This window comes from Aulonocara sp. 'chitande type north' Nkhata Bay, linkage group LG15 (genome assembly GCF_057382095.1).
Source record: "Aulonocara sp. 'chitande type north' Nkhata Bay isolate Kocher_YH1m ecotype deep benthic linkage group LG15, A_spYH_male_GT1.1, whole genome shotgun sequence".
Taxonomy (NCBI): Eukaryota; Metazoa; Chordata; class Actinopteri; order Cichliformes; family Cichlidae; genus Aulonocara; species Aulonocara sp. 'chitande type north' Nkhata Bay.
In genome coordinates this window covers 39,710,706-39,726,081 of record NC_141358.1, presented here as the reverse complement: position 1 = coordinate 39,726,081, position 15,376 = coordinate 39,710,706, and the positions used below count along the sequence as shown (strand labels likewise).

General features: G+C 40.1%; 1 protein-coding gene across 1 annotated transcript; it reads right to left on the bottom strand.

The window, feature by feature from the left end:
* Positions 1-424: 424 nt before the first annotated feature.
* On the bottom strand, positions 425-11,578 carry cth (cystathionase (cystathionine gamma-lyase)). Its single transcript, XM_086263397.1, has 12 exons — positions 11,319-11,578; positions 9,856-9,937; positions 9,586-9,681; positions 9,337-9,446; positions 8,907-9,041; positions 8,711-8,768; positions 8,197-8,274; positions 7,816-7,968; positions 5,499-5,620; positions 4,388-4,440; positions 2,637-2,775; positions 425-1,371 (listed from the first exon to the last, which is right to left on the bottom strand). The coding sequence occupies exons 1-12, from the start codon at positions 11,502-11,504 to the stop codon at positions 1,357-1,359; spliced, it is 1,227 nt and encodes a 408-aa protein (XP_086119523.1). The 5' UTR covers positions 11,505-11,578; the 3' UTR covers positions 425-1,356.
* Positions 11,579-15,376: the final 3,798 nt, after the last annotated feature.

Below are 15,376 nucleotides of genomic sequence, written 5' to 3'. Positions count from 1 at the left end.
CCGCAGGCGGCCGCCTACGTATGTGGCCAGTCTCTAGCCACATACGTAAAACACAGTTGGAAAGGAGAGGTGCTTCCACCCACTGCTTTCAAATATGGTGGTTTCCACAAACCACTTCCCTATTCCTCTGTATTTTTAATGGATACATTATAGGTTCATCAGAAAGCAACAATTTGTTGGAAGATATAAACACACACACTAAATCTTTGTATCCTGATGAACATGATACATTTTTCTCCATTTAATAATTACATAAAATTACTGACTGCAGGTGTGGGTACTGATCAGTCTTTTGCAGAAGATCTGACACCTTAAGTTGGGAATTGCCCCACCGTGCACCCCCACCCCACTGCTGATGCTGAACTCACAACAAGACTTGTGCTTGTACAGCACGATGGTTGAGAGGAAGTGAGACGGGCACAGATTTGCACTTGGACTGATTTTAATGGATTTTTTCGATTACAGTAAATGATGAGCTGTGATGTGGGAGTACAGTGGGTTGCACAAATGGCGTGTGTGTTGTCACACAGATAAAACCCAAAGGAGTTCTGACATGTCTCAACCTCTTGTTTAAAAACATAAAAAGCTCTTTATCAAGCATAATTCTCAGAGATGTTCCTGTAAAAACATTCAGCCGTTTCTACACAGACCTCAACTGGAGTCACTGCTGGGAACGTCTTCACTTGTGTATACCAGACCCTCCCACGTTTACTAGCAAATATCTGGAGCTCCTCCTCTCTTAGTAACAGTTCATTTATATCAAAGTTTTGGCCAAACAAAAAGGACATGCAGCATTTTTTGTTCACCTTCTAGTTTGAGTAAAACAATTGTTCTGCATGGGAAAAAGAAATCTCTGTCCAAAACTGTGAGAGCCACTATCACTTCTAACATTTGGTCAGTAGGTGGCAGCTGAGCCTCAGATTGCAGATGATCGTGTGGAGTCTTTACCTTGCCACCTAAAGTGCCCTGAGGTAGATGACTTACGTTGTGAATTGGAAGTGCATATAAAGTAATCTAAAAATCTGCACATTGATACCATGAATCAACCTGAAGACACAGTTTCATAGCCAGGTTATTCAGAAATGTCTGTTTGACATTGTTCCAGCAGTAACTCGTGCTTCATCAATTTTAACTGAGCAGGACTTTGCCTGATTAAAGCCTTCGAAAAATCCTAATTATAACAAAGCACAGAACAAACATGAAAACAAAGTAAAACCAGCCTAAAAGTCAGCCTCCCCAAGAACAAGCTTCCCTGACAGGCGAATGTCACTGAGCTGAGGTCCCACATGTTGGAAACTCGGGTCTTTCATCCCAAATTTGACTCCTCCACCCTCAAGGATGCCATCTGAAGACATTTCACTTCTTTGGATGCTATTAAAGAGAACAGAAGATAGAGGGGGGAATTAAAATAATTTAATAAATACATAAATAAAATGTACAATCCACATCCAGCTTCTCTTTTTTTCCCCTAAGAATAAAAAGGTCACTCTCTGATGAGCTTAGACGGGATACCAAAATGACTGCGATAAAGACAAGACCAGATTAGATTAATATAGGCCAAAGACAAAACCAGTCACTAATCCAAACCCAGGATCTTACAGAAATATCACCATAAACTACATCACTAACTGACCAACTGATGTCCACAGCCAACTTTTCCTGATAAAACTCAACTGGAAATGAACCCGTCTACCCCCATCTGACCTGCCATCCTATCCAATTAAATGTTTCACAAATCAGAGGTGCCTTTTCCTGGGACCACAGACAGTCATTAGAGAGATTTGTCTCCATTTAATATCCATTTTCTTCAGATGGGCAGCAGAAGGACGCAGCAGCATTATCTGAATGCTGAGGACAGGAGGTACAGAGTGCCATGTAGGGTACAGCTAAACGAGGTCGTAACAAGATTTTAGGAAATTCAAATGCACTGCTGATGACAGCGTAGTTAGAGGATGGGAATTAGCGGTGAATCATCCCAAACCAGTGCGCTAGAGCTCGGAGTTTTAATGCAGCAGAATCATGGCCAATTTGGGTGACCGTAAATCAGAACGAGTTGTTGGTGTTTAGTTTTGCATCCATTCATAAAATACACCAGAACTCACATCCCTAAACTATCCACGCCAACCAGAACAACGATGAATCAGAGAAAAGCACATTTAATAAACTCTTTGCCACCGTGCCAGGCCAGAGACAGTCAGAGAGGTGGACGAAAACGTCAGACGTCGACACCGGCTGCCAGAGGACGAGATGCGATAAAGATGCAGATGCAGATGTCTGGACACAGTCTGCCAAGTCTGAAAGCGATGCACTACAGTGCTGCACTGCAGTGAGACAGCTTAAAACTGAGTAATGAACTTGAAAATGAATTCTGGGAACACGACAATGTTTCTGCTGAACCAACAAAGAAGTTAAAAATAACATTTGCACTGTATATACTGAGAAACAGCAAATATCCATTTGAGGAGAGGGTATCCAAAAGAGGTTTTTGGTAGAAAAAAGTGAACATTTTATTCACTAAAGCACTAGCTTGACCAACAGGTAAAGTTAACCTTCTCAGGAAGTCAACTCAAGTCTCCCGTAAACTTGATGCCACCACAACACAGAAAGAAAACAAAAACTTAATGTCTGATACTTACAGCAGCAGCCAGTGCCTGATCCAGGTCTTCGATGATGTTGGCTTCGTCTTCCAGGCCAACGGAGAGCCGGATCAGGTTGTCGCTGATGCCCAGCACATTCCTCTCATTTTCTGGCACTGATGCATGGGTCATAATCGCCCTGAACGGTATGATAGAGAAGGATTACACATGAGCAGAAAAACATGCTGAGATTCTAATGGAGAGCATAGACAGTGACTTTATAATGGACATAAAGTGTTGCAATTACACTCAACAAAAATATAAACGCAACACCTTTGTTACTGCTCCCATTCCCCATGGGATGGACGTAGAGACCTAAAATTCATTCCAGATACACAATATAACCATCCCTCCCAAACAGTGGTCACAAATCAGTCCAAATGTGTGGTAGTGGGCACATCTGCTATATTGAGATAATCCATCCCACCTCACAGGTGTGCCACATCAGGATGCTGATCTGACATCATGAGTAGTGCACAGGTGTACCTCAGACTGCCCACAACAAAAGGCCACCCTGGAATGTGCAGTTTTGTCTCACAGCAAAATGCCACAGATGCCACAAGCAATGAGGGAGCGTGCAATTGGCATGCTGACAGCAGGAATGTCAACCAGATCTGTCGCCCGTGCATTGAATGTTCATTTCTCAACCATAAGCCGTCTCCACAGGCGTTTCAGAGAATATGGCAGCACATCCAACCGGCCTCACAACCGCAGACCTCGTGTAACCACACCAGCCCAGGACCTCCACATCCAGCAGGTTCACCTCCAAGATCGTCTGAGACCAGCCACCCAGACAGCTGCTGGAACAATTGGTTTGCACAACCAAACAATTTTTGCACAAACTGTCAGAAACCGTCTCAGGGACGCTCAACTGCATGCCCGTCGTCCTCATCGGGGTCTTGACCTGACTCCAGCTCGTCGCCGTAACAGACTTGTGTGGGCAAATGCTCACATTCGATGGCGTCTGGCACGTTGGAGAGGTGTGCGCTTCACGGATGAATCATGGTTCACATTGTTCAGGGCAGATGGCAGCTGAGAATGTCCCAGTTCTTGCATGGCCAGCATACTCACCGGACATGTCACCCATTGAGCATGTTCGGGATGTGCTTGACCGGCGTATACGACAGCGCGTACCAGTTCCCACGAATATCCAACAACCTCGCACAGCCATTGAAGTGGAGTGGACCAACATTCCACAGGCCACAATTGACAATCTGATAGACTCCATGCGACGATGTGTTGCACTGCATGAGGCAAATGGTGGTCACACCAGATACTGACCGGTTCTGGGTCCCCAGACCCCCAATAGCGCAAAAAACTGCACATTCCAGGGTGGCCTTTTGTTGTGGGCAGTCTGAGGTACACCTGTGCACTACTCATGATGTCAGATCAGCATCCTGATGTGGCACACCTGTGAGGTGGGATGGATTATCTCAATATAGCAGATGTGCCCACTACCACACATTTGGACTGATTTGTGACCACTGTTTGGGAGGGATGGTTATATTGTGTATCTGGAATGAATTTTAGGTCTCTACGTCCATCCCATGGGGAATGGGAGCAGTAACAAAGGTGTTGCGTTTATATTTTTGTTGAGTGTAGTTTGAGGGAGTCTGATAGGGCTCATCTATTGGTCTCTGCTGCCCCCTTGTGGTGGTCTGTGTTAAACTGCAGCAAGCTTACAGTAAACCATTTACAGAAGAGTGTACTTTTAACACTACCAAGAATAAAAACACTACAGTGACACTTACGGGTGTTCTGCCAAACTTTCGTACCCACCGAGGCTTTCTGCAATCGCAAACATCTGAAATAAGACCACAAAGGACATGAAGATGAAGTGAAGCACGGCGTGTAATGTGTACAGGCGAGCACAAAAGTTTCAAGGGAATTACAAAAAAATGAAAAAGACAATTAGTAACCCACAACGGAAACAAGCCAAAGCAGCACTCTTCACTGTTATTTGTGGTCTGGATCATTTTCAGACATTAACAGCGAGCTTACATAGGCCTTTCATACACACAGTGAAGTCCACAATCTGTTCTCCTTGGATCATGCTGCTTCACAATGGTCCACTTGTAACAAATACTATAATAAAACTGGTCAAATTAACATGAAAACAATGTTTTTCCAGTGTGAAAAAAAATGTGATGAATTTGGCAGCAAGTATAAACTGATGTCACATGTTAATTATGGCTATTATAATGTAGCGAAATATTATCAACTTGGAAAGTTTGTAATGTGTCTTGTAGAAAAACAGCGTTTGAAAATGTCACTGTGTCTGTGTGCGTGTGTGTCCGGTCAGTGAAGGCATCTGATCCTGATACAGACTCTATGCAGTCCTATGAAAAACTAAGTACACCCCATGACTCATTAGTTATAGAACCTTTAGAAGCAACAACTTGAAGTAATCATCTTGTGCAAAATAATCGTTTGCACACAAAATTGCAGTTGGATTTATGAAACAGTCGCACTGGCCTATTTTGTTCTTACCACAGCGCGTATGTTCATCGTTCATGACCAACAGTCTTGTTTAATCTTCATACAATTTGCAACCTATCTGCACACTACCCCGTCCACATTTCTCTATATAAGGAAGTAGGTTTACCTCTAGGTGCAGCTGAGAAAGCTGTGAAAGGCAAGAAATAAGAAGAAAGTGAAAATATAGTGTCTGAGGTCCAAACAGGAAGCCAGAAGGGATAGTAGCTCGACTAAACCATTTCTTTGTAATCCCTACAAACACAGTAAGGGTGCATTTAGTTTTTCACAGCACTACATCTCATAGTTTTCCTAAAGCCCAGCAACCTGCTTATTAAATGCAAAATCAAACAGGCCAGAATAAATAAAAACTTTGAGCCAAATTACTTTGAGGTTATTGAGGAAGGTAGTAGCATGCTCAAGTTTCCCTTTAATGTTGAAGGCAATCATCCCTGGACACCCAGTACACTGTCTCTTCATCACTTCGTACTGGGGGTGAGACGGCAGGCCTGTGTCAAAAGAGGGAAGACATATCTCAAAATTTCAAATTTAATTTTAAAGAAAAAGTTGGTAACGTACAACTTAATTTAAATAAGAAAACTGACTAAATTATATTTTATAGGCAAAAGCTGTAAATAATTGGCAAAAACAGCACAATAAGATGAAAGTTAGTTATCTACCCATGAACACCAAAGTAAGTTGGAGGGAAAATGCTGATTAATCAGTTTGCTTAGTTAAAAATTAGCACAGAGGAGGGGCAAAAAATTTTATGAATGAGACACATTCAGTTGGCTACTTTCAATAGAAAATTATGTATTTATTAGAGACGGCACGATGCCACTTTTTTATGTCCGATACGATATCATAAATTTGGATATCTGCCGATACCGATATGAATCCGATATAGTGTGTTTTTCAATAAAACTGTCTTTTTAATATCTTGCTGCTTTTTGTATAAGTTCATACTCAAGTTAAAAAAAACAAAAACAAAAAAAACTAAAGCTATTCTGTTATACCTGTATGCAAAAAATACACTGCACCCAAAATATTTCATATTTCAGCAATACTGATCAATCTAATAAACTTAAACCTGCTCCATCCTCCCTATTCTGGTATTTTAAAGAGTAAGCAACCTAACTAATAGGGCTCTAAAACTCCCAGCAAAAAAAAAAAAAAAAATTTAAAAAATTTAAAAAAAAAAATAGGGACCCACCCCCCACCTCATGATGCTTAATTGACGTAATCAACTTTAATTTGATGCAGTGTGAAAAAAATGCACAGAAATAAAAAAAATTTCAAGAATAATTAAATAGATTCAACATCTTTCTTCAACAGAACTGCAGACTGCACAGATGGTACCTTCCCAAAGGAAAAAGTACTACAGCTTACTAGGGTATATTAGACTTAATAGTTATACTATTAGACTTCTATACATTTTACATCAGATTAAAACTTTGGGTGTAAGATTTGGATAATTATTTATTAAAAGCTAGACATTTAAAATGAGAATAAGAAAGAAAAGTATGTCTTTGTGCCCCCTTTTCCCTGTTCTTGCCCTATCGGCCCCCCTGGCTAAACTTTGCTAGATCCGCCCCTGCACAGTTACCAGCCGTCAGCTACGTAGAAAAAGATCCTGGTGTAGAAAGTAATATTAAATAAGTTCTAACAACAGCTGATCAAGCTTAAACGTGCTGCTGTTGTTCAGCCGCTGGTTTCCTCTTTCTGGTGCAAAGTGGGCCAAAAACAAACAAGAGAGATGGACTTGCGACAGAAAAGCTGATCAGCTGATCATTGATCAGTTTCATGATTGAAGTAGCAGCAGGAGAGGGAGGAAGAGAGAGAGAAGAGGCCATCGCTCCATAAATCGGTTGTTAAGCTTAACGCGGGAATGCTTTACAAACATTCAGAGATGAACTTACACACTTGCTTTACTTCTCTCTGGGATCACTTCCTCGGAGATGAAATGCTGGATTGCTAGCGAGGCTACAAATACACACAGCCGCTCTATCACGTGACCACATTGCTGCGACGCGCTACGGTTATGAGCAGAGTTACGCCATGTCGCAAGTTTTGAGGTGCTTTTTTTGATATTTAATGGATCGATGACATTTTTTATTTCTCTCCGATATCCGATCCAGTAATTTACGTCAGTATCAGACCGATACCGATACGTAATATCAGATCGGTCCATCTCTAGTATTTATTTATTTACTTATTATGTAGAAATAGAGGGCAACACAAGGCAGGGAGTGCGTTTTTCTAGAAAACAAAAAAAAAGAAAAAAAAGAAGCGTGCCACGGGTCACCGCTCAGCAACGTGAACTCAAGTGACCGACAGTGACAATGGTTTAAAGAACAATGGTTCTTTGGATCAATGTTGTCGACTAAATAACTGGCAAACAAAGCATAAAGAGATGAAACCAGGAAAGGTCAGACTTTTATAGTTTAACTGTAAGACCACCAGAGTTGTGAAAAAAAAGACAGTGTTTCAATGGGGAAGGTCACCATTGGTCAGTGTGACCTCAAATGACCTAAAAAGACAATGTACAACAAACTGTGCAACTTGGGTTTTGCAGGCTCCTCCAAATAAGCTTAAAGCTAAATCAGCAAGAGTTTCCTTGTAAAGATTGAGATTGGAGATAATGACAGGCATGTTTTGACAAGTCTGTGGTATGTGTGATTTTAAAATGTTTACAGCAAATCACCTGGGTAGAGGACGCGCTCCACCCTCGGATCAGCCTCCAGAAACTTGGCAACAGCCAGGGTGTTCTTAAAGTGCCGCTCCATCCTCAGGTGAAGGGTCTTCAATCCACGGTTACACAGGAAACAGTCAAAAGGAGACGGCACACTACCCAGTGCTGACGCAGAGGCGGGATCACATGAAGAAAAGGAAAATCCAAAGAGGTTACAAACAAAGCCTCCCAAAATCCAGATCAACAAATACTTTCCTACTGAAGAGAATTTAAACTGGTCAGAACTTGAGCCTCCAAATACAATGTGTGGCATGGAGGCATATAAAGAGGTTTATTGTACATTTCCATAAAAAAATTTAAAAAACACTTGATGCACTCTTTGTATTTAATCACCATTTTGCAGGAACTTCAGTCGCTCGTACAGATCCTCCCTGTTCATGGAGACGAGTCCCATCACCACATCGCTGTGGCCTGCCAAACAGATTATACAACAATAAAGAGAAGTCCAAAACACAGAGTTTATACTGGAGTTGACTTTGTTGCTCTTCTGTGTTTGAGCTTGTGCGTCTTTGCTATGTGATGATGGTGGGGCAAAACTAACTGGGTGAGCATCAAATTCAAACACCTTGACAAAAGTTCTAACTTCACTGGTGATCCCTGCATGTGTTTCTCTGTTTTAATCGTAGAGACAGGCAACGTGAGCATTTTAGCAATGCTTTACAATTATTATTCATTTAAGCTTAAGATCTTATTTCACCCATTTCAGACTTACTTTGGTACATTTTGGAGACATTTTAGGACTAAAGTAATTAATCCCTTCTAGCGTGCAACAGATCATGTGACTAAGCTCACAAAATGTTTGCATCGACTTCTAATGCAAATGTTAGGTTAGTAAAATCGAACCTACCATTCATGTATTTGGTGGCTGAGTACATGCAGATATCAGCTCCCAAAGCCAAGGGGCGCTAAAGGTGCACAAGAGAAACAAGAGTAAATCATTTCCTGAATTATTCCAGGATGAACTGGAATTTGATTGCAGGAGGTTATCGAACTGTTGTTACACAATCAACAGCGCACAAAATGCACCGTGGGTCAAGTTTCACCTGGAAATAGGCCGACATGAAGGTGTTGTCCACGACCACCACTATGTCTTTGTTGTGCTCGTGGACCAAGTCGGAGCAGGCCTTGATGTCCACCACCTTCATCATGGGGTTGGTGGGTGTTTCAATCCACACCAGCTACGTGAGCAAAGAGATGACGTATAAGTCAAACCAAACATGGGGGCGGAGGGAGGGGTGGGTGTAACTTCCAGAAGAGAAATCACTCGAACTGCTGATTCACAATGACCGTTTCAGTTAGCTTAAAGACACGCCCTATTAAGCAACATACTAGTCAAACCAGACACTGGTACAACAGCATGTGTTTATTTTGCAGATAAAATGGAAACATCTCCTAAAAGGTGCACCCAAACACAAACAAACAAACAACACATGTTCTGAAATCTTCTGAAGTGTAATTTTTGCTTTGACATACCTTAGTATTTGGCTTCAAGGCAGCCTTGAGCAATTGTGGTTTTGTGCAGTCAGCAAAAGACACATCCAGGCCGACTTCAGCTGCGATTCTTTGAAAGTAGCGGTTTGTGCCTTGTGATTAAAAAAAAAAGAATCTCTGTTAGTATCACTAAACCACATAACGCATACATAATCTAGGAAACAAGATAACGTCTCATAGCTCACAGAGTTTGTTTTACACATTTGGCCAAGTTGCAAAGTGGTTTCTCACCTCCGTACACGTCATCCATGCTGACGATTCCATCGCCTGCCTTGAGCATGTGAGTGACCGTCACTGTGGCCGCCAGTCCTGAAGCGAGAGCAAGGCCTGCAGAGGAAAAGGTGTGAGAAGTTGTCCAGAGCAGGAATTATTTTCATCATCGTGTCAGAGAAGCCTAAAATTGGAAGGCTCTGTCATTTTTGAAGCGTTAAACATTTAGTAAAACGATGTTAAAACATGTTGTTTAAATTCACTGCTGTGAAATACGGTTGGCTGACGTACAGTACTTTGCTCCGTCCAGTGCAGCTACGGCTTTTTCAAGGCAGTTCCTGGTAGGGTTTCCACTCCGGCTATACTCGAACCCCTACATCAACACAAGATTTTTACATTTCATCACCACGGTCAGCATTTATAATACTTGCTTGCACCTGTTCAGACAGTAAGGGGATGCAGTTATTTAGTGATCAGTGATGACTTGGTATGTGGCACTTTTGTTAAGTTTAAGTATTAAAAAACCCCACAGAAGTAGATATTTATTATTATTAATGTTATTATAAAATACTTTGTGTTGGATTATATATATGTTGCAGGTACATACAAGCTGTTGCTTCTGCCTACACCCTTTTTGTCTAAAACATAGTCGGGTTTTTCCTTCTTTTTCCTTGATTTTGAAAAATACGGCTTGCTTTGAAAAGATCAGAAAGATGTAAATGAAATAAAAAAATACGTTTTTAATTTTTGGAGAAAAAAAATTACCACTTCTAATGGAGGTTAAGTGGTTTGTGTGAAGAAAGCTGACCTGAGTGCAAAAACTCAAAAAAAAAAAAAAAGTTTAACTGGTAATGCATTACAAATGAGGAGTATGCAAAGTACCCATGAAGGTGATGTCCAGGTGAAAATAAGTCCAATTCATCAGCCCTCTGCGACTGTTGATATGAGGTGTTTGTATTGATATGCTTGTGTGTGCATTATTAAATTATAACATCCCCACTTTGGTGTCGTGTTCATTGTTCAAAAAGTTTTGTGGATTCTTTAAATGCCTAAGCTGTGCTGCCATGACCTTTTTACAGAGAAGAGGTTTTCTCCTGGCAGCCCTTGCAAATAAGAAAAAAAAAAAAGTTTAACTGGTAATGCATTACATATGAGGAGTCTTATAACTGTGAAACATTAAGCAATGAAAACTGACACTAGTGAACTCTGCCCTCAAGAATTTCTTTCCTGTGTAATGTCCTGCCTCTTTTTGTCAGTGTAGTGCTAGAAATCTGTCATCTGTAAGCCAATCAATGCCAGAAGCAATGAGAAGGGAAAAAACGACTTTAACAATCTGAAACATGGAGAGATAATGATGTTAAAGCGGAAACAAAACAATATTTATCTAACACAGACTCCCAGTAATGGATGGCCATGAACTGGTTATCACACGCAGGAAGGAATTACAATACAAGTCAAGCTTCATCTTTCGACTGAGGGTAGTTTCTTATTTAACAGAGTGCGCAGTCAGTCGCATGCAGTGGGTTAAAAACACTTGAATTCACAGATTTTACGTTAACTTTACTTACCTAAAGAGACATTCTTATTCATGCTAAAAATAATACAAGACACGCCTCCATACAGAGCTAAAACATAATAATAGTATAAGAATAACCTAAAAATATACAAACACTTAGAAACCATCGGGCTTCGTATCGTCCATAACACTGGAACGAGTCTGATCCTAACCTGGCCTAAAGTAACGGGATACTTACAGCGTGCTTTCCTGGAGAGTACTGCTTGAACGTGGTAGAAAGGGAAATCGGCGGCACTACAGCCATAGATTTCCATTGCTCCGGCTCCTGACCGACGTGTATGGCATCTGTTGCAAAGGATTTATAAGCCGTGCGGAAACCGGCGAATAAATCGCTTTGTTCTTCTTTTTTGTCCGCGTTACTCATGGCAGTGCGCTCCAAAAATGACTGCTGCGGGCTGAAGATGAGTACACATTACCCGTGCCCAGTAATGGTAAAAGACATTTAATGGAGCCGTGCGCTGCGCTTGTCTCTCGGAGCCAATCAGCGCTCGACACAAACCGCGATGTGGCGCTGATTTGCTGGGGGTTAGTGGGCGTCCAGCCCACGTGGCCATGCACGTTGTTTACGCTGTTCGTCGTGATGCAACGTTTCCTGCTTTTTAAGTCAGGGTCCGCGTCTCTTTTTCCAACACGGTGCCTACGTTTTTTAACACGAATGTGCTACTGCACGTTGTTTCCTTCTGGGTTTATAATTCAGGTATTTACCCAAAGACAGTGATTTATGTTGTTTTGTAACGCAACAGAGTCAGTTTACAATAACACTGACTTGGGGGGGGGATACTCGATTTTTCAGCAGCCGCAATAAAAGTTCTTGTGTTGGTGGCACAATTCACAGAATCTGGTGCATTTTTTTATCCAATCATATTATTATTATCGCTATTTTGTTTTCTTCTTTAAAAACATTTTTGTGTCTGAAGCTGTGTTTCCAGGAGTGAACCACAGGGGGAGGAAGTGCTCTGTAATGACTTTGAACGAGAACAGTCCGCTTTGCTTTATTGTGTGCAGTTTTCTTCAGTTTGTTGAGCAAATTCACACAAGCGCGTGGAGTTAGTGTGATCTCAAAGTGAAAACAACATCAGATAAATATAGGAACATTTCTGGCTATTTGTTTTTTCTGTCATGGAAACAACAAATTGAATCTTTCTATCAGAACTACATTATCTTTGTTGGTGTAGTCACAACATTTTGGTGTCAGTGAGACAGTGGTAACACGATAGAGGTGGTTTTGATGCAGATTTAAGTATTTGTTGTTGTTTTTCATGAATACGTTTATGTATAGTAATGATTTAGCACGTAGACAGTGGGTGTGCTCTGGTATGGAACGATCTGTGGAAAATCAGAGGACTCCGTGCAGTCCTGTGATTTAGTAGCATAAAGAAGAACCTTTTGCAGCAGTAACTTGAAGTAATCGTTTTCCGTGTGACTTTATCAGTCTCTCACATTGTTGTGGAGGAATTTTGTTCCACTCCTCTTTACAGTGTTGCTTCACTTCATTGAGTTCTGTGTGCACTTGTTTGTGCACAGTTCCTGATACAGTATTTAGTCAGCTTGAGGTCTGACTTTGGGCCCTTGAACCACCTTGATTCTTTTTTTTTTCCTGCTATTCGGCTGTAGATTTTCTGCTGTGCTTGGGATTGTGAGGGACTCATATTTGACTCTAGAATACTTTGGTTTACAAAGAAGTTCATGGTCGATGCAATGAATGCAAATTACCCATGAAGGTGAAAATAAGTCCAATTCATCAGCCCTCTGCGACTGTTGATATGAGGTGTTTGTCCTGATATGCTTGTGTGTGCATTATTAAATTATAACATCCCCACTTTGGTGTCGTGTTCATTGTTCAAAAAGTTTTGTGGATTCTTTAAATGTCTAAGCTGTGCTGCCATGACCTTTTTACAGAGAAGAGGTTTTCTCCTGGCAGCCCTTGCAAATACGAAAACCAACAGGCTCAACTGCAACAACCCCCCCCCCCCCCCCCCCCCCCCCCAATTAAATAAATAAATAAATAAATAAATAAATAATGGGAGCTGTGTGTTTCAGACAGTGTTAATGGAGCGTGTTGTTTTGTACATGTTTCAAGGATTTAGGTCTGTGGTTGAAGTGCACAGCCAGTGTTGCATGCTGACAAACTATCAACTGTTACCACCTGTGCCTATTAGGGATTAGGTCCCGGTAGTGTTTTGTGGATGGCTGCGCCCACATGTGCATTAGAACTGCTGAGGAAAGCCTTGTGCTAAAATGCATTTGTATTTTTCTTATTATCTAGTAATATTAAAGATTTTACACATGAAATTGTGAGTGCTGTAGTTCTTATTCATGAGTTAATACTTCCAAACAAGTTATATTTGTTCAGCCTTCTTCTAATTGTACTGTCACGAACTTAAACATTGAATTTGTTAACCGAAGTCTGCAGAATCTGAAGAGTAGGTTTTGGGCTTTTGGCAGTTTCTCTGAGCATTGCACAGTCTGAACTGGAAATCCACTCTTGGAAAGACTGTTGCATTGTTTTAACACAAACTGTGAAAACTTCTGCTTTTACACTTCCAGATAATCAGTAAATCAAGTCCATTTGATTAGTATCTGGCTGCTACTTACTCGCATAATTCCTGTGGAAGCAGAAAGGGTGTATTTAGTTTGAATGCACAGTCACATGAAACCTCACATGACTGTGACTACTGTAAACAAGATCTCACCTTTGTTTTAGGAAACTGTGGACATTTCATGGTTTTGCAGGTATCCAAACAAATCAAGCTGCCGCTGCTATGGCCTTTTCTTGGCAAAGTACTCACTACAGTTTGAACAGAAATTCTGTGAATAAGGGCTTAGAGACCGTCATTTTTTTTATTTTTTTTTTGCTTTTGTCTAAGTATGTTTATGACTATTTATGAAACGGAATCTGTCATATTTCTTGTATTTTAAATACCTTTCTTTTTTCCTGAAGCACTGAGTCCATCATTGTCAGAAAGAATTAATGTTCATACTTCACTCAGGCTTTTGGTCATACACTTCATTTTAAATGATAACATGAAATAGATTATAAACTAATTACTAATTAGTGGTGATAAAGAAATGCATTCACTGAGGTATCTGGGTGCAATTTTAAATACATGTTTATTTCTGTTCTTCTTAGTATAGATCTTCCACTATAGATTCATTTGAGAGTTAATATTCCTTTTTATTTATTCGAGCTATTCAATGCGGATGATCCACAGAGAGTATGATACACATAAGATTTCCATCTCCAGCTCTAAACTTTTAAAGTTTTAAAGCTGAGGTCTGTGGCTGAAATTAACACTTCCATATAAAAACATTCAGCTGATGTACTATGTGGTCATTAAAATGTAGAACTTTTATTGTCATCGATGTACATTGATGTATTTTGTAGTATGACCTTAAAAAAATTAAAGTACCTTAGCATTTTACTGAATAAAATATTTATTTATTATATTAATATTTATTTTATGTTGAATTTATTATTCAGTATATATTGCAGATCACGTGGGCAGATTACACACTGGTAAAAGACCTTAATAAAATGCAGAAGACACAGTAATACAGTATAAAAATTTAAAATCCAATAATGAGTGCAATAGGCTTCTTTTTTATGAATAACAAGCATGCTTGTAACTCTTGTAACTCTACAAATAAACAGTGCAGTGTTAAATAAAAATAACAGTTCCACAGTGTTAAATTATTACTTTACAAAATGTCCTTCATCCAAGTTTTTGTTTTCTGCAAAAACAAAAGAGAACAATATTTTAGAAAGATTTAGCATAAAGAGGTGGTAAGTACACTGTACTGTACACACAGCTTTTATGAAAATAAAAGACAAGCCCCTATGAGCAGACAGTTTTTGTTACATACATAAAAAATATATATAATTATTGTTGGGATAAACGAGAATAGACTGCGTTAGGTGCGGGGGGGTTGCTGGCTGTTTCCCATGTGTCATGTAAGTTTTAAAAAATCATAGGAAGTGTAACTCCCTTGTTGACATATTTTTGAATGCAGTGCTTTCATGCACAGTACATAATAAAAATAAAATATGTTTAGATTTTAAATAAGTTGCGACCTCCAGTTCGTCAGAATTAACAGCCTGGAAAAAGTAAAATTAAATTAAAAATCATTAAAAAAAAATTAAAGAGGAGCGAGGAAAGACTTTTCACGAGAGAATTAATTGTAGTTTTTGGGGGATTTTTTTTCTTTTTTTGAGGAATTTGGTTACTCGCGAGCAAT

Bases quoted from the DNA above. Each gene is read 5' to 3' on its own strand.
- cth (XM_086263397.1), bottom strand. From the start codon at position 11,504: ATGAGTAACGCGGACAAAAAAGAAGAACAAAGCGATTTATTCGCCGGT. The intron at 8,275-8,710 runs GTAGGTTCGATT...TCTGTTTGGCAG, and splicing joins AGCCACCAAATACATGAATG to GCCACAGCGATGTGGTGATG. The intron at 7,969-8,196 runs GTGATTAAATAC...CCTCTGCGTCAG, and splicing joins ACTGAAGTTCCTGCAAAATG to CACTGGGTAGTGTGCCGTCT.